This window comes from Nyctereutes procyonoides, unplaced genomic scaffold (genome assembly GCF_905146905.1).
Source record: "Nyctereutes procyonoides isolate TBG_1078 unplaced genomic scaffold, NYPRO_anot_genome, whole genome shotgun sequence".
NCBI lineage: Eukaryota > Metazoa > Chordata > Mammalia > Carnivora > Canidae > Nyctereutes > Nyctereutes procyonoides.
Window position 1 is genome coordinate 20,480,594 of NW_026575135.1, and position 26,364 is coordinate 20,506,957.

Sequence of the window (26,364 nt, forward strand, 5' to 3'; positions counted from 1 at the left end):
AATATGAAATTATGTGTGCATACTTTTCATTTTTACCTTTCGTAACAAAATCATAGGGAATCCTTTGCTTTTAGCCTTTCAGCAAGATTATGAAGGAAGAACAGGAAAGATGAACATAATTTCAGCATTTTTGAACTGCAAATGATATTAAAGATTAGGCCCAACCCTCTCATCATTCCAATGTGGGAAAAAAAATGAAGAGTCCAAGCTGTGGCATAGCCCACTCTGATGCGAACTTCCTCGTGTGTCCTCTCCATTTGTCTCATGTAAACCAATGGTCAGTGGACTATACCGCCACCCACAGGCCAAAAAAGGAGGGGCGCCTCCCCCCCCCAAAAAAGAGGAGCCTAAGCTCTTTTAATGAGTTTTCTTCATTCCAGGTGGAGGAGCCATGCAAGGGGAAGAAAGAGTTCAGGCATTTTTTAAACAGTTCACCCTCCTAAACTGTATCCAGAATCAGTTCCTCACCTCAAGACCGACTGCTCCTTATTTCTTTCCACTACCTTCCTGTCTCCCTATAGGTAGGCTGCCAAGAACCACATACCTCTCTAAGAGAATTGTTATGAGAATAATGTTGCCCTTTAACAGGTCAGCTATTTGCCACATCACCAGTCCAGTCAATAAGTGCTGCTTCATATAGCATTGGATGAATAAAATTCAAACGCTAAAAAGTGGATCTTTTTACCAAGATACATGAGTTTTTGCTAATTTCTCCCCTCTTTGAATCCCTGTGAACCCAGGCAAGTTACTCAAAAACATCTCAGTAAAGAAAAAATGGTAGTTCTATATGAGAACTGTGTATCTAAACTCAGTCAGCATCAGGGACCTCAGTTACTGGTCGTCATTCCTTGAGGAATGAGGTCTGCCCATCACCAGCAGAAAGATTTGCCAAATCATTTTGCCAACTCATTTTGCCTCACTATTTAGATGGATGAGATATGCCTTCTTGTTACATTCTCCCTACTGCATTCTTCTTCCTGGCTGCCTTGATGTCAGACCACATTTGATAATATTTTGATTCCCATACACTCCAGACCAGAATGCCCTAGATGATGCAATTAGAAATCAAAATGCTTAGATTGTTAGAACTGAACAGGACTCTCAAGAGCATTTAATCATATCTTCTCCTTTTACAACTAAAGAAATGGAATTGCATTGAAACAGAGACTTGTCCCTCATCACATGGCTTGATGGTGGCAGTGCCAAATCTAGAGGCTGTATCTCCAGTCTTCCTGTCCAGTTTCTTTCCACAGGCCCTGCTGCTTTCCAGGGTCAGTGCAGGCTTTCTATACACTCTCAAAGTGTTGGATAGTGGCTGCTCCTTGGGAGCAGCCCCTTCCATTCCAGAGCTGCCTCTGCTATTCCCCTACATGAGTTAAGGATAGGAGAGGTTACTAAAGCCCGAATATGTAGAGGAGTTCTCTTTCTTGCCCCAATGTCTTACATTCTATCAATCAGGAAGGTGGGCAGCATTGCTTTAGTTACCAGTTACTGCAGTAAATTAATGTTCTAATTTATCTAAATCCAATGTTGTGCAATGTGCAGTCAGGAAGGCACATTCTGGTTTTTTCTTTCTTTGTTTGTTTTTTAGAGAGGGCAGCTGGCGGAGGGAGGGAGAGAGAAAAACCCAAACAGGCTCCATGCCCAGCTCAGAGCTCAAGGTGGGGCTCAATCTCACAACCCTGAAATCATGATCTGAGTTGAAATCAACAGTTGGACGCTTGACAGACTGAGCCACTCAGGCATCCCAGATATATTCTGGTTTTGAATTATGTGAGCAATTCAATCATCTGGTTTGTGTCTAAAAATTATAAATGGCTGGGCACTTGGGTGGCTCAGTGGTTAAGCATCTAGACGCCTTTGGCTCAGGTCATGATCCTGGGGTTCTGGGATCAAGTCCTGATCGAGCACCCTGCAGGGAGCCTGCTTCTCCCTCTGCCTGTCTCTGCCTCTCTCTGTGTGTCTCCCATGAATGAATAAATAAATAATCTTTAAAAAATTATATATGGCTAGTTGGCCTGCAAAATTGGGGGCTGCACTCTTTTGATGACTCTGTGACAGGGAATCTGATTGCACTAAACTTCTACCTCCTGACTCCAGTCTTGGCTATCCAGGCAGGCACTAATGGTTAAAGATTAAGAGAGGAGCAGTGGGGTGCAGGGGAAAGAGAGTGCAACTTGATATTGTAATTATCTGCATTAGAACCCTGCCCCTGGGCACCTGGGTGGCTCAGTGGTTGAGCTTCTGCCTTTGGCTCAGGTCATGATCCCTGGGGCCTGGGATGGAGTCTCACATCCAGCACCCCGTGGGGAGCCCGCCTCTCCCTCTGCCTATGTCTCTGCCTCTCTCTCTCTCTCTCTCTCTCTTTCTCCCTCTGTTTTTCACAAGTAAATGGATAAAATCTCAAAAAACCCATCACTACCTATCACTAGCAGAATGACTCTAAGCAGTGCACTTGGTTTCTCAGCTCCCCCTCCTCATCTGTGAAATGTTGAAAGGACCTGAACTTGTTTTATATATACTGTATTACTGGGCCAACATGATAATCTATCAGGATCAATTAACACCAGAAATGAGAATATAGCGATAATATGGAGTTAAAAACGTTTATGTCTGAGTCCTACAAAGGTAAATATAAAACCCTACTGCAGGGGTGCCTAGCTGGCTCTGTCAGTATAGCATGGGACTTTTGATCTCAGGGTCCTGAGTTCAAGCCCCAGGTGGGGCATAGGGCTTACTTTAAATAAACAAACAAATTTCTGTATATAATAAGATGAGGATGACAATAACATTCTAAAAAACCTATTGCATTTACTAGCTGTGTAATGCAAAGCAAGTTTCATCACCTTCATCTTTTAACTTCTCAGGAAAATCTTCAAACATGCTCAAAATAGACTAATTAAAAAGCTATATTAATCATTCTAATTGATTTTCAACATTTTTCTAATATCCTTTCATCTCCCTTCCTCAACACTCCCTCCCCCCCCCCCCCCCGCCAAGGTATTTTAAAGTATATTTGGGCAAGTTGTTTTAAAGCTCTCTGTGCTTCAGTTTTCTCACCCAGGAAATGGAGGTTTTGACACCTAACTCACGGCGTAGAACCGTAGCTATTATGATGTACGGCGGTGTCTCCGTGCACCGCCCGCTCGGAGGTGTAAAAGCCCTCTGCAGCGTACAGCGCCGGGCTCAGGACACCGGAGGACCCGGCGGCGCGCGTGACTGAGAGACCACGACCGCCCTCTTCAGGCAGCTCCCCGCAGACCCTCTCAGGCAGGAAGAGGATTGTCCCTCGCAGCCCCCCGTCGCCGCGCGCGAACACGAGGGGCGGGAACAGGAAATGGGGTGGGGCCGAGTTCCGGGCGCCCGGCAGCCTCTGAGGAGAGCGGAGCGTGGCCGCTGCGAGGCTGAGAAGCAGAGCCGTGATGTTCCGCATCGAGGGCCTCGCGCCGAAGCTGGACCCGGAGGAGATGAAACGGAAGATGCGCGAGGATGTGATCTCGTCCATACGGAACTTTCTTATCTACGTGGCCCTGCTGCGAGTCAGTGAGTGTCCTTCCCGGGCTGCGGCCGCGAGACCCGCGGGGAGCTCGCGGACATGGCCCGCCCGACTCTGGTCCTGGGGTTCTGTGGGGGCCGCGAGCTGAGCGGTCGCGGGGAGGGTAGGACATGTGTGTCGAGGAGAGCGGGCGCAGGCGCAGCTGGGGGTCTGCGGGTCGGGGTCCGGGTACAGAAGTGCCTGCGGTGGCTCGGCCTGCGAGGGTAGTCCCGCCTCGCCCTGCCTTAAGAGCGTTTGAATGGAAAGAGCCTCGAGGGTGACTACCTCCGCCTCGCAGCAGCTCTCGTTTTGCCGACAGAAACGGAGAGCTCGAATGGAGAAATGGCTGGCTCAAGGTCACTCAGAGATCCAGTGAACGATCTTGATCTAGAATCCACAGTCCTTAATACCACGTTTCCTTCCTTCAGTGCTGACCTCTGAGATACAAAAAAATATTGCTTATTTGTACAGAGGGTGGGGTAAATAATTGCTTTTTTTCTTTATTTTCTTATTTTCTTTTTTTTTTCTTTTTGGAAGAAATGAGAAGGAAAGGGCATGAGTCTATATGGTTAATAATAATAATTCCTGAAGGTTTATTTGAATTTACGTTTGGCCGAAGCATATTTTTGCGTTGTCTGGTCTTGACAGTAGTGCTTTGAGGGAGACCAGGCTTAAGATTCTGTATATCCCGCTTGCAAATGAGAACTCACCTTTCAGAGGGTCTTAACACAAAATGTCAGAGCTAAAGGCACACTGGATATTAGAGCTGGGTGCACCTCTGTAGGTCACGTCTCTAGCTTTGCTGGTAGGAATCTCAGAAGTGATTTGCACCCCACCCCCCAATTCTCACTTCACCTCTCTTTTCATTGCACCTTGTTGTGTTTTGCGAACATGTCTGGTGGAGAGGCAGAAGTGATTCAGATAAATAAAGGCCATACCGAGGTCATCCTGTAGAAGGCTCATGTTGGGCTTAGGCCCGAGCTCACTGAAGCTTGGTACCCCATCACTGACTATGATATTACCTTGCTTCCCCAGGAGAGGGAGCCCTGCTGAACAGAAACCCAAATCTTCAGCTTTTTTTTTTTTTTTTTTTTTTTTTGCGACTCCCAACTTATTTTTCTCTTCTTACTTTTTTTGTTGACTTAGCTGCCAGTAAAACATTTGCTTCTTTTCGGTGACCTTTGTATCTGATATGAATTAGTTTTCTTAGGGAAAAAAAAAAAACAGAGAATACTGTTTCACATTACCACTTTTTATTTTATTTTTTTAAAATATCGGGGATCCCTGGGTGGCACAGCGGTTTAGCGCCTGCCTTTGGCCCAGGGCGCAATCCTGGAGACCTGGGATCGAATCCCACGTCGGGCTCCCGGTGCATGGAGCCTGCTTCTCCCTCTGCCTGTGTCTCTGCCTCTCTCTCTCTCTGTGTGTGTGTGACTATCATAAATAAATAAAATTTAAAAAAATAAAATAAAATATTTATTTATTCATGAGAGACACAGAGAGAGAGAGAGAGAGAGAGAGAGGCAGAGACACAGCCAGAGGGAGAAGCAGGCTCCATGCAGGGAGCATGACGTGGGACTTGATCCTGGGTCTCCAGGATCAAACCCTGGGCTGAAGGCAGCGCTAAACTGCTGAGCCACCTTACCACTTTTTAAAAGAAGATATAATTTACATGTATACAGTTCACCCATTTAAAGTGTGCAGTTCAACCTAAGGGTCTATCCATAAACGGACAAAGAAGATGTGTGTATATACAGTGGAATATTACTTAGATATAAAAATCTTCCCATTTGCAACAACATGGATGGACCTATAGGCTATCATGCTGTGTAAAATAAGTCAGAGGAAGATAAATATCATATGATTCCACTTATATGTGGAATCTTCAGAAACAGACTGATAAACACAGACAGCAGACTGGTGATTGCCAGTAGGGAGTAGAGTGGGAGATAGACAAAATAGGGGAAGGAGCTTAAAAGCCATAGACTTAAAGTTACAAAAAAACAAGTCACTGGGGTGCAATGTATGGTATAGAGATAACATAGACAATACTGTAATAACTTTATGTGATAACTAGACTTATTGTGGGGATCATTTCATAATATATAAGAAATTGAATCACTGTGACATACACCTGAAACTAACAGGGTACTGTGTGTCGATTATATTTTATTTATTTATTTTTATTTTTAGGTTTTTTTTATATTTTATTTAAAAAGAAAATTTTTGGATCCCTGCGTGGCTCAGCAGTTTAGCGCCTGCCTTTGGCCCAGGGCGTGATCCTGGAGTCCCGGGATCGAGTCCCACATGAGACTCCCTGCATGGACCCTGCTTCTCCCTCTGTGTCTCTGCCCCTCTCTCTCTCTCTCTCTCTCTTTCTTTCTTTCTCTCTCTCTCTCTCATGAATAAATAAAATCCTGAAAAAGAAAAAGAGAGAAAGAAAGAAAGAAATAAATAAAGAAAGAGAAAGAAAAATTTTAAAAAACAAAGGGTATAATTTAGTGGTTCTTAGCATAGTCAGGGTTGTGCAACCATCACCACAATCCATTTTAGAACATTTTCTTTACCTCTAAAGGGGATACCATGCCCATTAGCTGTCATTCCCCCATTTTCTCCCTTCCCTTTCCCTTGGCAACCACTAACCTATTTTTTCTTTATGGATTTGCCTTTTCTGGACATTTCACAGAAATAGAATTGTAGAATATGTGACCTTTTGTGTCTAGCTTATTTTATTTTGCATAATGTTTTCAAGGTTCATCCATATTACAGCACATATTAGTATTTCCTTCATTTTTATGGCCAGGTAATATTCCATTGTGTGGATGCGCCACATTTTGTTTATTCATTTAATGAATGTTACTTTTTTAATCTGACAAAAATTAGAAATATATGGGCATACTGCTGACTTTGCCAGCTTTCAATAGATCTCAGTATCTTCAGTTTAATGTTAAAAATATGTTTTATTGCTTTAGTATGGGTATTGAGAAAGAAGATCCTTCAGGCCACTTTTTTGGTCATGGCCCCTTCTAGTTTCTAATTTTTTAAATTGTGGTAAAATACATATAAAATTTATTTTTAAATGTACAGTTTAGTGGTATCAAAAACATTCATAATGTTATACAACCATCACCACCATCTCCAGAACTCTTTATCTTGTAAAACCAAAACTCTTTCTGTGATTTTGACATCTCTTAAGGCTCTCATATAAGTGGAATCATACAATATTTGTCTTTTTGTAACTGGCTTATTTGACTTTGCAGAGTCCTAAGGTTCATCCATGTTATAGCATATGTCCGAATCTCCTTCCTTTTTAAGGCTGAATCATATTTTAAAATATACCACAGTTTGCTATCCATTCATCCGTCTTGGATTCAGATTGCTTCTACATTTTAGCTACTGTGAGTAATTCTGCTATAACATGGATATACAGATATCTCTTTTTAATTTTTTGAGGACCCACCATACTGTGATCCATAGCAGCTGTACTATTTTACATTCCCACAAACAGTGCACAAGGATTCCCATTTTTCCACATCCTTGCCAACAGTTTGATAGTAGCCATCCTAATGGGTGTTAAGTGGTATCTCATTGTAGTTTTAATTTGCATTGTCCTAGTGATTGGTGATGTTAAACATCTTTTTGTGTGCTTTATATTTCAGCCAGAGCACTTTTAATATAGGACAGTCATAACACTTCTTTAGATTTAGATCACTCTAACAACATTTTTGTTTTCTAGCCCTTTCTCTTTGCACCTTCCTACCAAACCCTATAAGAACTGAAGTAGGATTGTGTCATAAATGATTTGGATTACATAAGTGATATATAGCTTTATTTATTTGGGAGAGGGGAACAGAGGGAAATGGAGAGAGAGAGAATCCCAAGCAGACTCTGTGCTGAGCAGGGACCCCTGGTGCTGGGCCCAGTCTCAGACCCTGAGATCGTGACCTGAGCTGAAATCAAGAGTCAGACCTTTACCAACAGAGCTACCCAGCACCCTTCAGATAGGTTTTTTTTTTAATTTTTTTTTTTTATTTATTTATGATAGTCACAGAGAGAGAGAGAGAGAGAGGCAGTGACATAGGCAGAGGGAGAAGCAGGCTCCATGCACCGGGAGCCCGACGTGGGACTCGATCCGGGGTCTCCAGGATCACGCCCTGGGCCAAAGGCAGGCGCCAAACCGCTGCGCCACCCAGGGATCCCTCAGATAGGTTTTTAAAGGTGAAAAATGGCAATTTGTTTTTTCTAGTGTTTTATTCCTTTAACGGTTAAATCACCCAAAGTAAAAAGAGTGTCCTTTAAAGGAGGATTGAATTTGTTCTTTATGGTCGTAAGAGAACTACCTGGAGAAAAGATTTTATATAGTGTAAAAGTGGACCTTAGAATATAGTCAGAGCTTCATGACATTGGAAAGATGGTGAGTCTCTTTTACTAGGTTTGTAGTCTCAGGTTTGGCCATTATTTGGAGTTGTTTTTAAAAATGTAGTAAACTAAATCTCTAAGATTTCCCCTCCAGTCTTATAAATTCTGTAATGTAACTTTTGGGCTAATAGATCTGAAACTCTGGGTTTATTTTTCTTTCAGCACCTTTTATCCTAAAGAAATTGGACAGCATATGAAGATGGGTATCATATGTGAATGCGAGATATGAGGAATCCAGTTACAATTTCTACTCGATCTGCAAATGAATAGGCCCAGAAAGATGTAAGAGACTCTTTGATGAATGGACATAAAAATTCTACTTGTTAAGAACAAGTGTGGCTCTGGTAACTGACCTTCATAGCTAAAGTTTAAAAATACTTGGGAAGTAAAGACATCTTGTGGTGATATTACACCCATATGCCTGTGATGTTCAGCTTCTGTGAATGTTGATATAATTGTAAGTAATGTCAAACTCTATTTTCTAACAAGTATTAATTATAAGGGAATTCTGTCTACAATAGCACTGTCTTGCTAATTTCTGTTTACATTTTTACTTCTTTCTGGAGTACATATGCTGAATTGTTCCTTATGATTAGTTATATTTTACAAAAGCCAGCACACAGCCACAACAACACTTGAGCACAGGACCATTGGTCTATATTTTTAATTAAAGTATCAACTAAGAAAAAAATTGGGATTTTATTTCTCTTAACCTACTTTTTGCTGCAGACCTCTTTGATATTGTAATTATTACAAACTACATTAAACTGAGTTCCTCTTGTTTTGGACTGAAGGATTTGCTGATGCTGATAAAGTGACATTTTTTTATTGTTGAGCAATCTTTATGTATAAAAGGCAACGTTACTGCTTGATGCTGGGAATCTATAGTACCACCAAAGGAAAAAATGCTGTATTTTACATCAGATAGTTCTCTAAGTTTATTGGAGGAAGGGGACAGTCCTTAACCTTCATCCCAGAGGCAACTACAGTTACCTCTTTTTTAGCTAATTTTTTTTGGTATTTACCTTCATGTCTCTAAACAGCATGATTATATTGTTATTTTTTGATTTTTCTCTTTAGACCTTGCCTTCTCCATGTATGGAAGAATTAGGTCTCTTTCCTCTCCTTAACTCCATCACTCTTACCTCTCCTCATTTCTTCTTCCTTCCAGTGTACCTAGTGTGCTTTTGTTTGAATTAATTTCATAAGAACTCTAAATGCTGTTTGTTTTCTTTTCCTATACGTCTTTTTGTTTTCCTAGGCTTCATTTTCTACGAACTTACCACTAAATCAACTAGACTTTTTGCCAAGTATCTAAATTGATCCCAGTGTTCAGTTTCACTAGATACTCTGTTTGATCTTGTCAAGTAAGTCTTTCCTAGGGCTTTCTGACCTGTCCCAGTCTGGACTGTAGTCTCCTGTACCTGGTAAAGGGCTGTATTCTGGGAACTCCCTTCACTGCAATCCTGAGAATTCCTTTCCTCTTCTCCCATGTTGGATCTCTTGTTTCTGTATCTTGTTTTCTTTATCTCCTGTCTAGTATGCATTTGAGTCTCTGCATTGAGTATAGCACTTCTGCCCATCCCTGCCTGGCATCCCATAATCCAGAGAACCCTCTATTTTACCCTTTTCAGAAAATAAACTACTTATGGAAGGGAGCTGAGCAAGAAGCTGCTTAGTTATGTAGAATTGCAGAGAGCATTCCAAATACTTAGATCTTCAACCAATCCTTATTTTAGTGTCTATTCCTTCACTCCTACTTCGAAAGGTAGATGAAGATCTTGGTTCCTGAACCTTTTAGGGATTCTGGGATGTAAATTGGGTTGTTTGTTTTAGTTTTCTTGGGGCTACCATGTTATTTGCTACTTGTCTGTTTCCAACTTCTAACATTTTGCTATTGTCTCCTCTCTTCTTTCTTTTTTTTTTCCCCTCTCTTCTTTTTCAATTATGCCTTAAAATGAAAATCTTTACTGTCATTTAATAGAATTTCAGGAGGGAGTGGAAGTAGATTTATGCTCGATCTACCATCTTTACCCAAATAGCATATGTTTTTACCCTGTGATGCTGTGTTTCATGTTGGTAATTTAGATCCATTCCTGACCTAAGGAGGTGCGGTAAATAGCACCATGGTCACAGTCACTGGCCCTAAAGACAAGCAGACTTGATTTTGTTTCCTGATTCCAACACTTAGGAGATGAATGACTTTTAGCAAATGAACCTCTATATCTCATTTTCTTCACCTATAAAATTAGCATAGTGGGAATATCTGTCTACTTCAGAGTATGTAAGGATAAAGTAAGAGAATGCAAGTGGAGCCATTAGCACAGTGCCTAACATTTGCCAAATGCTGTTTATTGTTAATGGTTAGTGTTTGGTATAAGGTGATGAGAAGTGATTTGTGCTAGCAGTCACCGCATTAGTAGGTTTCATTCATATTTTCAGATGTTGTGAGATAGCATGCTTAATTCTAATTATATGCAAACTTCAACATTACTTAAATTCATTATCTAATAACATTGTTAATTTTGCAGATGAGGAGTTTGAGACTCTGGAAGATTTGGTGGCTAATATCAGCTGTCCCAAGGTTGAGGGGCTTTTAATGCTTGCTTTTTGTATTCCTATCCTTAAGTGCTTTTCTTGGGATGTGTGATTGTTACCCTGGCTAGGGTTCAGGCTAGGGTAAGGGAAATGTGATGGTATGCTTTTTTTTATCACTGACTTTTTAAAAATGCAGGTCATAAACTCCACAGGGTTGTGGGGTATCTAATACTTAATAAACAGTTTGAACATGGTACATCAGAAAACAATTGGCCATGTGCATACATTTGGTTTGAAGGTGTATTGTGAAATAGGAAAGGACCATAGCAGATTGGAGTTTTGTAAACTTAAAATGGAGCATAAAAAGAAATGTGGATAATTGGGAGAAAATATTATTCCACAGATTTTATAGAGGGATACAATCTTAGAATTTTGCTCCTCAATCAGGTTAGTGTTCTTCCTACTACCACTGAGTTTCATTATTAAACTCCTTATCATTGCTTTTTGAAGTTCTTCCATAAGTAAGTTACCATTTCAATAACACTGTTCCATAGGTTACAGGTGGGCAAACATGGGCCTAGATTTGGAAGGAAGAACAAGTGTAGGAGTGTGAACTTTCTTCCCCCTCCTTTGCTTGAGCTAAGCATATCTGTTTACCTCTAAGATCAGGCAGGCACCAGATAGATACAGTAGATGGTACAGAAAGGAAATCAGCTAGACATTTTAACCTTCTGGTAAGGGTCAAATGATAAATACTTTAGACTTTGTGAGCTCTGTGCCCTGTCAACTCTTCTTGCAGTGTGAAAGCAGCCATAGACAACATGTAAACCAGTGCAGCTTTGAGCTGTCAGCAGCCAAAACTCTTAGCTGCTGGGGGAATGAGTGCCTTGGTCCTAAGGTTGAGATCTGGGTCATTCACCACAACATCCACCATAGTCCTCTTGAATCCTCACCCCTCCACATCTAGCATGCCATTTCTCTGTTCTCTTTCATAGTTCAATGCCTCAGTGAATTGTTTTTTTTTTCCTTTTAAGATTTTATTTATTTATTTATTCATGAGACACACACAGAGAGAGAGGTATTGAGATAGGCAGAGGGAGAAGCAGGCTTCCATGCAGGGAGCCTGACATGGGACTCTATCCCGGGACTCCAGGATCATGCCCTGAGCCGAAGGCAGATGCTCAACCACTGAGCCATCCAGGGATCCCGAAGTGGTTTATTTTCATTTCCTTTCTTTGGTGGTCTGTTGAGCCCACTCCAGTTAGGCTTATATCCCCAGTGATCCTCTGAAACTGATCTTGTCAAGGTTAACACTGACCTGTCTCACACTGTCTGCTGCACTGGACACACTTTCATTATTGTAACGACCTTGCAGACCTTCCATAACACTAATCTCCTAATTTTCTTTCCACCCTTTCTATTCCACTTACCCACTCTTTTTCAGGTTCTTTTGTGGGTTCCTCCTTATTTCTAACATGAAACTTGCAGTACCCCAGCCTTTAGTCCTCAGATCTCTTCTCTTTATTCATTGAATCTCCTGCTTAAAATTCTCCAAAACCTCCCTATCTTGCTCAGTAAAAGCCACAGTGCCTACAGTTGCCTACAAGGTCCTGTACAGTCTGGTCCTCATTACATCTCTGATCTCCTCTTTTATGACCCTTGCCTTCTTCACAGGATTCCAGCTACACTGGCCTCCTAGCTTCCTCAAACAAACTAGACATGGTCCTCAGGTCCTTTGCATTGGCTGTTTCCTCTGTCTGGAATGTTCTTCCCTTAGATTTTTAAATGTCTCACTTCTTCAGGTCTCTGCTTAATGGCATTTTTTTTTTTTCAGTGAGACCTTTCCCACTGTTTTATAAGTTATGGGATGTTTCAACTTGTGAAAATCCAGCAAGTTGTATACTTATGCAATTTCTTTTGTTATCTATCTCCCTTCATTTAGTATATGCTTTATGAGGGTAGGGATTTTGTCTGTTATGTTCACTGTAGTATCTTAGTACCTAGAAGGCATCCTGGCACCTTATAGGTATGGAGTATTCATTAAATAGAATTAGAATGAAGACGTTTTTAAATTAGTTATGAGAAGTGTGAGAATAAGTTAACTAGAGAAAGCTAAGCTTGTCAGATGAGATTGGTACCCCAGTTAAGATGGGGGATTATGAATCTGCAGTGCCTCAATGTGGCCTTTTTCTCTAGCACTGCTTTGCTGTCCAAAGGCAGGCTCAGAGAGCGTAGAGAGTTGGGTCATCCAGAGCTGGGGCTTGCCACATGGCTGAGGTGAAATGACAGGGTGAGGGAGTGATTGAAATAATGCACAAGCCATCTAAGCTGGATCAGGAAGAAAAGGAAGGAGCTGATGGGCAGAAGAAAATAGAGGGGTCAGTGCTGCTGAGGTCAACTGCAAGAGTGGGAACAGTGGAGCAGCAGCCCTGAAGACCTCTTTATGCCTGAAATATCTTTCCTTCACTTTCCATGTAGATAAAAGTTCCTCTTCTCTGAAATAGAATCCATTCATTTTGTGTTCTAAAAGAAAGAAATATCACCAATGTTGTGTGGCCTTTCAGGTTGTTAGCACAGGAGATGGTATATTTGAGTTTGTTGGTTTTACAGCTAAGTATGTTTTGGAGGGGAGGGTTCTGACAAGGACCACATCCGGCCCTACTACCACAACTTACTCTTCCCCAATTTATATGTTCATTTAGGAGGAAAGAAAATCGCTAAGTGCAAATATGTTCATGATACCAGGAGACTGAAGACTAATTTTTATGGGACAGTGCGGAAACATCATGGAGACTACTGCTGCATGTGATACAGCAATGGGAGTTTATAAGATGCTTTTCTTCCCAAAATTCAAATTGCATTGCCTCTGATTATTTGAGCCGATGGGATAGAAAGCAATACATAGATAATTTAAAATAATAAAAATATTGCAAAGAAAAAGTTTTTAGGAATGTGGTAGATAAGAAAACAAGGAAATATAGGAAATGATCAAATGAATTGTTCATCATAGTATTAGTACAATGCAGCTTTTATATAACTTCAGTGTACTTCTGAGTAAAATTTAATAGGGTTAATATATATTTACATCAGCAAAAATTTTATAAATACTCAATTTTCATAATTATTCTTTTCATTGGTCTGAAGCAAATGACAAAGAATCTTTATTGAACATGAAAGTAAAAGTACAAATAAGATCTTAAGCCTACTAAGTCTAAAAAATTATTCTTAATAAAATATTGTTACTAGCTTAGTGAAACAATGATTGCTATTAAAGTGTTGAGGGAAAAGGCATTTAGTTTAACTTTTTTTCCTCTTTAACCTTCACTTTTTTTTTTTTTTAAGATTTTTTTTATTTATTTATTCATGAGAAACAGAGACCGAGAGGCAGAGGGTGAAGCAAGCTCCATGCAGGGAGCCCAACGTGGGACTCGATCCCTGGTCTCCAGGGTCACTCCCGGGGCCAAAGGCAGACGCCAAACCACTGAGCCATCCAGGGATCCCCTTAACCTTCACTTTTGTTAGCAAGCACTCTACTGAACTTGTGCTAGATAACAGACTCAAAACATCACTTAGTTCCTTCTTCCTGATTCATGTCTAAAAAGATGGTAAGATAGCATATTTTTAATATCTGTTTATTGGTAGAAAAGGGACTCTAAGATAAACGTGTCTTCATGTATATGAGGAAATGATGTTCTGTTCACATACAACTTTAATAAGAGTAAATGGCTGCTCGTTGTCAGATACCTGGGTATCAAAGAATGCATACTTAACGTTTGGAAGGATTTTCATACACAGGTACCTCTTGGCTCCCTGCCGCAGGAGAGCTTCAAGTATAACGGAAAAGAACACTGGTAATGAGTATGGTATATAAGGCAGTGTCAGGCATTGTGCACAGAGGTGCTTTCCAAAACAAGCTACATACCAAATCACATGGGAGGCTTTTAAACAAAAAATTCTAAATTAAAATTGCTCTGGATGGAGCCCAGGCATCTTTTTGAAAAGCATCCAGGTGTTTTAATTCGTCCAAGATCTGCTTTGGGTAATCACTAAATGAGTTAACCTTAAGGCCCCTTCCAATTAATGAAATTCTGGGCTGATTTAGGAATAAGAGTCACAACTAAAAATGAAAGCAATTTTAGATTGCGTTTGTAGGGATCCCTGGGTGGCGCAGCGGTTTGGCGCCTGCCTTTGGCCCAGGGCGTGATCCTGGAGACCCGGGATCGAATCCCACATCGGGCTACCGGTGCATGGAGCCTGCTTCTCCCTCTGCCTGTGTCTCTGCCTATCTCTCTCTGTGACTATCATAAATAAATAAAAATTAAAAAAAAAAAAGATTGCATTTGTAAAATGACAATATTAAGGTCTCCTGACAGACTTCAGGAGTAGCCAACTTGTCAGAGTAGAGTTTGGTAGTTAGAGTACTAGAGGTGACTGGAAAGCCTGCTATGAAGATTCAAAGAATTAAAGGTATTTAACCTTGAGAAGACCTAACAGTGGGAGTCTGAGTGCTGTTCTTAAGAACTAAAAGTGGGACACCTGGGTGGCTCAGCGGTTGGGCATCTGCCTTCAGCTCAGGTCTGATCCCGGAATCTGGGATCGAGTACATCAGGCTCCCTGCAAGGAGCCCGCTTCCCTCTCTGCCCCCTCTCTCTGTCTCTCATGAATGAATAGATAAAATCTTAAAAAAAAAAAACAAAAAAACTAAAAGTGTATTTGTCATAGAATTGTCCCAGCAGACAGATTAGGATGAAAGTATGGAAGCTAAGAAAGATTCCTTCTTGAACTCCCTAACTGCTGTGACCAATGTGGGCCAGGTTGGATATAGGTTCTTTGCGGGAAACAAGTAAGAATCTGAATATGGATACTCTAAAACAGGGATTGCTATTATGGGAAAAGGGTTACTATCATTGTCTTTTTCTCTGTTACTGAAAGAATACAAGTGCTGTCTCACACATTTTTCTGCCCCACATAGTATCTTTACAAAGAAGGGGCTGAATAAATGAGTGCTATATTGAAGGTGGAAAAACTGACTTTCTGGACAACACCTATTGTATAGGCCTCAGAAAAATAATTCCGATTCTGTTTGGTGGAGGTGTGCACATTCACAGATATTTATTCAGTGGCTACAGAGGAGCAGGCACTGGTAGCTGAGACTGAAGGGAATTCAGTCATGGTACCTGTCTTTAAGAGGCTTACAAGCTAGCAGGAAAGGCAGACATTACCTAATACTCTATAAAATGTTGTGGGGGTGATGGCGCAGGTAGTTGTGAGAACTTGAAATAGGGAAGCCCTGACCTGTTGGGTTGGGGAGGAAGTAGGGAAAGCTCCTTGAGGAAGTGATACACCAATTAAGATTATAGATGAATAGTAATTGACCAGATAAAAGAATGGGGAGACTTTTGAAAAAGTGTTAAAGCATGTGTGTTTAAGGAAGAAAGGCCAGTGTGATCCAGTGTGTTTTGAGCACAGAAGAGCAAGAAAACCTTCAGTCCTTTCAGAAACTCCTGTTTATTTTATTCTCCTTCTTTAGTCTTAAGAAAGAGATTGCATCCTGACATCTGCTGGCTAATGTATATAATGCAATTGAAAATTACACAGGAATAACCACCAGAAACTTATTTTCTCAAAGGCTACAGTAGGAAATTACAAATAAAGCACCTGGTCTTTTCCCAACCTTGCATTATGGACTTCACATAGGAGACCGAATGGTTGTGACTTATAGGCTAGTTGTGTGAACTCAGTATTACAGATGTGTATGTGGTGCCACTTGTCTACTTTTGTACAAGTTCACAAACACATAGAAATCATATATATAAAAGTTGAATAGACTTGTTACGAGATGTAAAAAAATTACAAAGTCACTATCTTTTAAACACTACCCGATGAAATGTTTTGTGAAATGTTCTCAAACTATATCCTTCACAAAACACCTATCTTTAAGGCAGTAAACATTCTCCTAAGGCTTAAGATGTACTTTAAGCACATCTGATAATTTTCATCTTTTTCTCAGCCACATTTGTATATTAATTTTTCACTTATGTCTATAAAGGACAAAAAAAGTTAGTATTACATAAGCAGCTGTACTGACAATGATACTGCTGCATCTCAAACTTGCACTGGCAGCTGCTTCACCATACAGTCGTTTGAAATAATCAGCTGGCATTAAAAGGATAAGTTTGGTGAACAAAGGGTGATTCAGAGATACCAATGTGTAATGTAAAAGTGTTGGAGAGTAAAGATTTATGTTAGGAAGGAACACTAGATTAGTAGATAAAAGTCTTTGGTTATAGTTTCAGTTCCACTCTTAATTATGTGACTATGAGTCAGATTTTTTTGCTTGAAACACCCAATTCTAGTTTGGGTAGATTTAAAGAGAAAAGTAATTCATTGAAACTATTAAAGATCATTTAGCATCACCAGGAGGCCTGGAGAATAGGGCTCAGACTAGGCAACTAGAACCTCACCCTTTGTTACTTGGTCCTTCCACACAACCTTGTGCAGTGAAGATCCCGTCTCTGCCAAGGATTAGATGCCACCATTAACCAAAGCCACAGGCCCAGAACCCTATGGCTGCACTATCCTGACAGCCAGTGTTGCTCTAAGAACTTCACCTTGCTGTGTTTGCCACGGTCACCAAAGAGAATTATGCCAGGTCTCCACTTTGCTGTCTCTGGCTCCCAATTCAGAGTCGAGGGGATAATTTGTACTGTCAGGGTCATGTGGAGAAGCAGAGAAAATATCTGGATCTCAGCTTTTAAAATGAAAGATCTGCTCTGATTCCCAACAAGCTCAAAGATGGGGAATTCCCAAATATAGGAAGGGAGTTCAGATAACTGGACAGCCAAAAAGAATAACACATATACTATGTTGACCCTGGACAAATCACAGCCTTAATTTTCTGTAAAGCAAGGTAAATAAAGATTACATGGCCAAGGAGATGGCATATGTTTACATATCCTTTTTAAATACCAACTATGCTAGGCTGCAAAGGTGAGCAAGTTCTCACCTAATGGAGAAGTCAGTAGACAGCAAGTGGTAGAATAGAGGCATGCATGCAAGATACAAGCAGAAAGAAGGGAGAGCTCCATAAAATCACATTTTCCATGGAGCAAGTGAGGCTTGCACAAAAAGGCAGACAGCATGAGAGCTGCTGTTGCACTCTTGAAGGGCTTAGCTGTTCTATAGAAACACCAAAACAATGTTGGCTGGCACAAATCCAGAAAGTCAGACTTTTGATTGCTTATTGACATATATCTAGACTGCCAGTTTCATACAATAGGACACTTTTCAAAGGATTAAACATGTCATAGTTTTGCCAGTCATCAATAAGATAAATCATCAAGCTCATTGTAGTGTGAACCCTATTCTGATCTAACCTAAGTCAGAGCAGTCTTTCTACTATATCTGGCTTCTGTGTATACAGCTTTGTGTCTTTGCTCAAAAGAAATTGTTGGCTTTAGGCTTAGGGTGTTTTTTGCTTTGTTTTGTTTCAATTTATAAAGGAAAGCAGCTGCATGGTAACTTGGACCTCATCCAGAATCTGTAATGCCAAATTCATCATGTGGTGATAACAGATGGAATACATTTTTATAGAATACATTCTATAGAACCAGAACAGAGGTCAATGGGACCACAACAGTCAGCTATTACAAACCTCAATCCAGTGCAAAAATTAATTTTTCACAGCATTCTCAAGTTAAATTTCTGTAGCTGACATTCTCTTCTATAAAATCTAAGGGTCTGCGGGGCACCTGGGTGGCTCAGTTCATTAAGCATTTGACTCTTGATATCAGCTCAGGTCTTGATCTCAGGGTCGTCAGTTCCAGCCCTGTGTTAAAAGTAATTAAAATCCAGGGGTCTAGATCCAGCTGTCGTTCTGATCACTTCATTTGGGTGACCTGGCATCTTAAATTTAACAAGTCCTAAATTGATTTTTTGATCTCCCACTTGTAAATATCTTCCTCTACAGTAGTTAACCAGTTCAATGAATAGCACCTCCATGTGCCCAGTCAGTGAACTAAGCTAAATGAGGAATCCCTGTAATGACCCTCATCAAACAGGTTTGACTCTACCTCAAAAAAAGTATCTCAAATCTATTTCCCTCTGTCTTCATTACCATTACCCCAGTCCAAGTCTTAACCAATTTTCCTGCTTCCAGTCTTACTTTTGTCTATTCTCCACATAGTAGCTGGCATAGTTTTTTGTTTTTCTTACAAAGGTAGGAAACCATTCACACCCTCCACCACATCAATGGCTTCCTTTTACATAAAAATGTAAAATCCTTATCATGGCCTAGTAAGTGCTACATGATCTGGCACCTACCTACCTAACTTCGCTTATACTGTTCTCTCTTAACAATCTGGACATCTTCCATTTACCTAAAGAGCAACCTTCTTTCCTTTGCCCAGCCTTGCCTCCGCCATCCCACCCAAAAGCCTTCACTCAGGCTTTCCCTGCCTCTCCTCCATCTGGCTAACCCCTTACCTTCCTCTGAGAAATCTTCCCCAACCACCTTCACCTTGCCCCATAATTTCAAATCGGGGTTCCTTCAGTGAACTTACCATAATTATAAATACGTTTATTTAAATGATATGTAATTAATGTCTACCTTATCCACTCAAGAATTAACTTTAGGAGGGCGGGAACCATGTAAGTTTTGTTCATCTCTGTCCCTAACACCGGCAGCAACCACTAACACCAATGCAACACTTGCTGTGTGCCTGGCATTGTGTTCAACACTATACATACAATGATTTAATACATATTGTCTGGCCCCTAGCCAGTGGTCAGTTCGTTGAATGTGCTCCTGCGTACACACCCACAAGTCGCTCACCACCTCCTGGAGCAGCGCATCACCCTGACAGATAACTGGTGATTGGAAGACTCTTCCTTGTATTGACCCCAGCACACCTCCCTGCAATTTCCGCCCACTGATTCTATTTCTGCCCTTCTGGGGCCATGCAGCAGGAGCCGTAATCGTCCTTCCACAAGCTCCACTTGGCAGCATCCGAAGCGTCTCCCTGGCGTCTCCCTCTGGCTCTCCTCCCCGACCCCTCCCTGCAGGGAGTCCAGGCCCTGCTCCTCGGCGGGGGTCTGGGAGCGTGACCCCCGCCGCCCGCCCGCCGGGCTCCCGGCATCCCCCGCCCCGCGCGTCACGTGACGGCGCCCGCCCGCAGGAGCCCCGCAGGTGTCCGCCCCCGGGCGGGGCTCGCGGCGCGTCCTCCCGCCCCTGGCCGCGCGCCGCAGTCCTCGTGGCTCGGCTGCGGCGCGGCTCCGGCTCCGGCTCCCTCGGCCCGGACTGCTGCGGGCGAGCGCCCCCGGAGAGCCCCCGGAGAGCCCCCGGAGAGGTAAGAGGCGGCCGGCTCGCAGAGGCCGAGGGCGAAGTTGTGCCGCTCGCGTCCCAGGATGCCCGGGGCCCCGAGCAGGGGGCGGCCTCCCGGGGACCTGAGGCGCTTGCCGCCGAGGCGCCGCGGCCCTGGCGGAGGCTGAACACCTGGCCCCGGCGGGACCGGGAGGGGGTGCCCTCCGGCCGCCCGCGGCGCGGCGCTCGCGCTCTCCGCCGGCACCTGGAGGCTGTGCCTCGTGTTCCCAGCCTGTAACACGGCCCGGCGGAGAAAGTGGACCTCCGCGGCTGCCTTCAGCCTTGAGGTTTTGCGGGTGTGTGAGTGAAGCCGAAGAGGAAGAAGCAGATCCCTGCGATGGGAAGAGCCCTCCCCGGGAAGGCAGGGGCGCCTGGGGCCGGGCACCTACTAAGTGTCCTCTGTATTCTGTGCAAGCCCCAAGTCTCTCGGAGAGTCTGTGTTTCCATCTTTTAAAGTAGAAGTGGTAACCCCAGCCCTGCCTCCGTCTTAGGGCTGCAGTGGAGAACAGGTGGGACAGCCATTTGAAGAACCGAACTCTGGAGTCAGGTTGACCTGGGTTCAAATCCTAGTTCGGCCACCTACCAGCTGTGTGACCTTGAGCCAGACAAAACCCTCATCAGTTAAAAGTAGATAATGATAGTACTTAGCTTGTGAAGTTGCCGTGAGGTTCTGTGTAAAGGGCTTAGCACAGTGTCCGGCGCAGAAGTGTTCAATTTTTCCATGTAAATACTGTTGAGTTAACTTAGTAAACTAGAGAGTGCTTCACATGGGGGTATTTAGAATAATCACACTTCAGGTTGTATATATTTAGTCCTGAAAAGAGTACTGTTAGGATGTCCTAAGAAAGAGGCCAAGTGAGATCCTTTCCCCCTTTCTCTTCCTGGGCCCCCTTTGACTTCTCATTTACAATTGGCATGTGAACCTGTTGTTCCTACCAAATGAGTCAGGCAGGATGGGAACATTAATGTGCCAGAGCAGATGGGTATCAGATTCCTTCTGAGGGGGAAAGAAAAGTGCCAGGCATGTGCTGCCACCAAAAAAAGAACAGTACAGTGACTGATGGAGTAGGAAGATGCCTGGGAAACTCTGATCCAGCTGTCTCCCTTCTCACATGAAGAAACTGGACCCAGAATGAGGACAGGACTTTAATTCCTGGTCCCCAACAGCATGTTGGCACTGGGTGGTAGAAAGAACACATACTGTTAACCAGACGCTGTGCTTTCCCTGAGTTCTAAGATAATTCATGTATTCAGCACGTATTAGTGGAGACCTACTATGTGCTTGTACACCTACTAGGAGCTAGGGGAGAAATTATTTCTCTCCCTCTGCTGGTTCTCAGTACATTTTATAATAATAGTAAGTTCTATCTCCCAGCGAGCTTTCCTCCTAGCAGCTGGCCCCAAGGGACAGAAGCACACAGAGAGGTCTGAATTATTTCATGATCTGTCACTGCGGGTCCCTTAGCTCTCGTTGAAGCCTCTAGAAGCTGAAGAAAATGCTGCTTTGTCAGGGCTTTTAGGAAAGGATTTCCTTCTGGCCTGGAGCATTTGGATTTCTTTGTCTTTCTGGTTTCAGGCCTCTTATTGTTTTTAGATTTCTGAAAAGAGCCACCCTCGCCACAGTGCCTTCATTTTGGTTTCCATGGTTATCAGATGAATTGTTTTTATGATAGCACAAGTAGCTGTTAAGTAATACATGGTCAAGCAGTCCTCAGCTCACTGTGGGTTTCTGCTTTCTAGTGGTGGTCCTCTGTTTTGTTTTGTTTTTGTTTTTTTCCAGTGCAGTGCATTCATACTATTCCATCCTCCTTTCCTCCATTCTTTCCTTTAAGAAACATGTATTGGGGGATCCCTGGGTGGCGCAGCGGTTTAGCGCCTGCCTTTGGCCCAGGGCGTGATCCTGGAGACCCCGGATCGAATCCCACGTCGGGCTCCCGGTGCATGGAGCCTGCTTCTCCCTCTGCCTGTGTCTCTGCCTCTCTCTCTCTCTCTCTCTGTGTGTGTGTGTGTGTGACTATCATAAATAAATAAAAATTTAAAAAAAAAAACTTAAAAAAAAAAAAAAGAAACATGTATTGGTGCCAGGGCCAAGAGGAGTGGGAATAAGTAGAAATAGAGGTAAAAACAAAGATAGACCCTGGTTTAGGGAACTCGTAATCTTTGGGGGGATAGTCTGAGGGCATTGCCATGTGCAAGGGCAGATCTGTGGGCCACTGATACAGGTGTAGATTAGGAGCCAGGGAGAGCTCTGAGAGGTGGGAGTGTCCTGGACAACCAAGAAGACATCACATAGTAGGGGCACCTGAATGGCTCAGTCAGTTAAGTGTCTGACTCTTGATCTCAGGGTTGTGAATTCAAGCCCTGCATTGGGCTCCATACTAGGCATGGAGCCTACTTTACAAAGAGAGGAGATATCACATATTAAGATGCTCTACAAGGAAGATGTAAAAGAAACGAATTCCTTTTACGTGTCTCAGTCACAGAGTAGTAATAGATGGTACAAGAAGCATTTGTTCTTTCAGTTTGTCTTAACCTTCTCTTAAGTCACCTATCATGGACTTTGAAATGCCTGCTCATTTCTCTCATTACCCTCCTTCTGTTAGTGATGTATTACTTTCCTGCTCATACACGTGGCATTGTGTGTCTAAAGGTAGATAATAGAGACACTTGGTTAAGATTTTGCCTGTTTCAGATATTTAACCTGTGTTATCAGGTTTAACCTGGTCTCATTTCACCAGTTGGGTTCAAATACAGTCGAAAATTTCTTTACTTTTCAAGTAATCTCCCAAGTCCTCTAATGCCCTTTAGTGAGAATTCTGAAGTCTTCCACTTCCAAGCGCCCTGGGGGCTTAAACAATCCAAAGAAGTCACTCTGACTTCCACTCTCCAGAGGAGAGAGAACTCCAGAGTCTAAGCAGTCCACCCACATTGTTATTTCTGACACAGCTATATGGTATCACTATTGAAGAGCTGTCCTGCATGCTCCAAGGATGTGTGGTCACTGCTGCTCAGCGCCCTTATTGGACCAGGTTCCTGTCAGCTTGATCCCATGCATGGATTCCAAGGTTAGAGCTTTTCTAGTTTGTGCTCACATGCTTAGCCTTTCTCTTTTGAAGCACCTCACTCTGGGCAGTGTGTTGAGCATGTCACCAGGCTGCTTTCCCCCAGTCCTCTAGTGAGTTCTCTTTGAGGGAGGGGTGGCGGCTTTTGTGCTAGCAGCCTTGGTCAGGGCCACCCCAGACCACTCAGGAGATTATCCTATTTTCAAACCTTTTGTCAGGGTTCGGCGGCTCAGTCCCTTCCTAACCCTAACCCAAGGCGTTTTGGAGAATTGGTTCTATCTCCTCTTCAGGATTGTGCCTACTAAGAATTCTCAAATGGCAGGTAGCTATCCTAGGGCATTGGGTGCCTATTTAACTTTTCATATATAAGAGGAGTCTGGAAGACTCTTGGCAAACCATATTGCTGTTCCTAGGAAACTGTTTCTCCACCTGTAATCCCAAGAAAAGTAGGCATTATTGCAAATTTAAATGGCATGTACTCTGTTAGGAATTGGGAGCAAGGTTTTAATTTAAAAATGAAGTTACCTCAACTTTTCTAAGAATCAAACAATAATCGGTATGTTCGCTTCATTGTCTTTATTTTTTTATGATTTTATTTATTTGAGAGAGAGCACATGCCCACAAGTGGAGGCAGGGAAAGAGGGAGAATCAGACTCCCTGATGAGCAGGGAGCCCAACACAGGGCTCGATCCCAGGACCTTGGGATTATGATGTGAACCAAAGGCAGCTACCCAACCAACTGAGGCACCCAGGCGCCCCTCATTTTCTTTATTTTAAACTTTAAAAATATGAGATATAACAATGCATGCAAGGAAACCCTACAAATGTATACATAGGGCAGCCCCAGTGGCCCAGTGGTTTGGCGCTGCCTTTGGCCCAGGGTGTGATCCTGGAGACCCAGGATTGAGTCCCACGTCAGGCTCCCTGCATGGGAGCATGGGGCCTGTTTCTCTCCCTCTCCCTCTGCCTGTGTCTCTGCCTCTCTGTCTCTTTCTGTCATGAATAAATAAATCTTAAAAATGTATACATAGTTTAACAATTCTAAGAGACCTATACATGGAACCACCATCCATGTCAACAAGTGGAACATTGCCAGTACTCAGTAGCACCCCTTCTAAATCAACCTCCTTCCCAGAGAAGCCACTGCTTTGACTTACGTGATAATCATATGTTTCTCTGTAGTTTTGTCACCTATATTGGCACTCCTAAACAGTATAGTTTAATTTTGCTAGTTTTATAATTTCATACATAGAATTATACTGTGTGTGTTTTGTGTTTGCTTCTTTTGCTTTGTGTGTTGCATCCATGAGATTACCACACTCATTTTCATTGGTACAGTGTTTCATGATATATGTCATAATCCATTCTATAGTTTACAGATATTTGTGTTGCTTATAGCTTCTGACTATCAAGAACAGTGCAGCTGAGAACATCCTTAGACATTTTCTGTTGTATTTGTGAAGCTTCTTTAGATAATCTGTCAGAGTGGAATTGTTTTGCTAGATAATGCCAGTTTTCTAAGAGATTGTACCAGTTTTCTTTCCTGCCAGCAGTATGTCAAGAGTTCCAGTTGCTTTTACATTCTTATAAATAGTATCATCCGTTTAAAATTTTTAAACTATTCTCGTGGGCCTATAATATCTTTTGTGGTTTTAATTTTCCTTGCTTGCTACTAATGTCGAGTGCTTTTTTATTAATTGAATATCCTCTTTTGTGTACTGCCTATTCAAGTCTTTTGCTTGTTTTTCAGTTTTTCTTACTGATTTGTTGGAGTTCTTTATATACTTTGGTCCCTTGTCAGTTACATGTTTTAAGGGTATCTCCTACTCTGTGAGTCTCTTTTCACCCTCCTAAATAGTGATATCTTAGATCCTATTCTGTAGAGGCAGGGCCTAGAATGATGGGAATTCGTGTTCAAGTGGTATACTGGGAAACCTGCTCAGGAAAAGGAGAATGAGAGAAGCAGGATGGAGGGAGGAGGGGAACTGTATAACCAGGTGAGGTGGCAGTTTTCCAGAGAAGGGACATTAGTACATTATCATTAGCTGACACTCCTATCTGGAGGATGGGTATGCTGGCTGGTAGAGACTCTGGTTAGGTTACTAATAGTATTCTCTACATTCTTTTCTTTTGTTAAATTCACTCCACCCAGATACAGCTGTAGGATTCTGGTTGGTCATAATTTCTGTGAAAATTTACAGGAGGAAGGTTAGTGGGACAAAGTATAATCCCTACTGCCACAGCTAGCACAAAAATGTAACTAATGCCTGTTACCTTCCTCACCTACCATCCATTCTAGTTTCCTCTCATTTGTGCCTTGAATGTTTGGAGAATTCAGTGACGAAGCCATCTGGTTCTGGAAGTTTTATTTTGTTGTGTTATTTTTGACCATAGATTCAATGTTTTTAATGGTTATAAAACAATTTAAAATTTTTCTTCTTTAGTTTTACTAAATGATATTTTTCCAGGAATTGGTCCCTTTAAAGGTTTCAGATTTATTTATATAAAATTGTTTATAATATTTTCTTGTTATTTTAATGTCTGCAGCATCTGTAGAGATGTGCCCCTTTTTGTTCCAGTTTCATTTTTAAATTTTCTCCCATTTACTCTTCCTTAGTTTTCAGTAATTTCCTTGCAAAGAACCAGCTTTTATGTTCATGGGTATTCTCCATAGTAAGTTGGTTTTCTATTTCACTAAGTGCTGCTCTTTTATTTTTTCATTCTACTTTCCTTGGAAATAACTTGGATTTTTTTTTCCCCTCCAATTTCTTGAGATTGATGCTTAGTTCATTCATTCATATCCCCCCCCTTTTTTTTAAAGATATTAATTTGAGAGAGTGAGCAAGGGAGAGTGGCAGAGAGAAGCAGACTCCCTGCTGAGCAGGGAGCCCAACTCAGGACTTGATCCCAGGACACTGGGATCATGACCTGAGCTGAAGGCAGACCCTTAACTAACTGAGCCACCCAGGCGGCCCTCATTTGTATTCTTTCGATTTTTTCCATTTAAGGCTACATATTTTCCTCTAAATACTGCTTAGGAAGTGCTCACAAGTTTTGATATGTGGTATTTTAGCCATTTATTTCTTTTCTTTTCTTTTTTTTATTTATTTTATGATAGAGAGAGAGAGAGAGAAGCAGAGACATAGGCAGAGAGAGAAGCAGGCTCCATGCACCGGGAGCCCGACGTGGGATTCGATCTGGGGTCTCCAGAATCGCGCCCTGGGCCAAAGGCGGGCGCCAAACCGCTGCGCCACCCAGGGATCCCTAGCCATTTATTTCTAAATATTTTATAATTTCCATTGTGATTGCCCCTTTGACTCATAGGTATCTTAGAAATGTGCTTCTTAATTTTCAAACATGAGTATTTTCTAGTTATCTTTTATTAATTGATTATGGTCCGTGATCTTGTTCTGAATAGTTTTAATCCTTTGAAATTTGTTGAAATTTTT

General features: G+C 42.1%; 2 protein-coding genes across 5 annotated transcripts in view; both read left to right on the forward strand.

Moving 5' to 3' along the window:
- The first annotated feature begins 3,354 nt into the window (after positions 1-3,354).
- On the forward strand, positions 3,355-8,747 carry TOMM5 (translocase of outer mitochondrial membrane 5). Its single transcript, XM_055301837.1, is given in 3 exon segments — positions 3,355-3,551; positions 3,554-3,647; positions 8,117-8,747. Coding segments are annotated over 3 exon segments (258 nt in total). The 5' UTR covers positions 3,355-3,422; the 3' UTR covers positions 8,152-8,747.
- The window catches only part of FBXO10 (F-box protein 10), a 63,926-nt gene continuing 45,894 nt past the window's right edge, over positions 8,333-26,364 (forward strand). The window contains exon 1 of one of the 4 annotated variants that reach the window (XM_055301832.1): positions 8,333-8,411. The gene's annotated coding sequence lies outside the window, so the exon portion shown is untranslated. Of the gene's footprint in view, positions 8,412-19,680; positions 19,840-26,364 lie in introns of those variants that run through there. The other 3 variants (XM_055301833.1, XM_055301835.1, XM_055301834.1) reach the window with 3 other exon arrangements.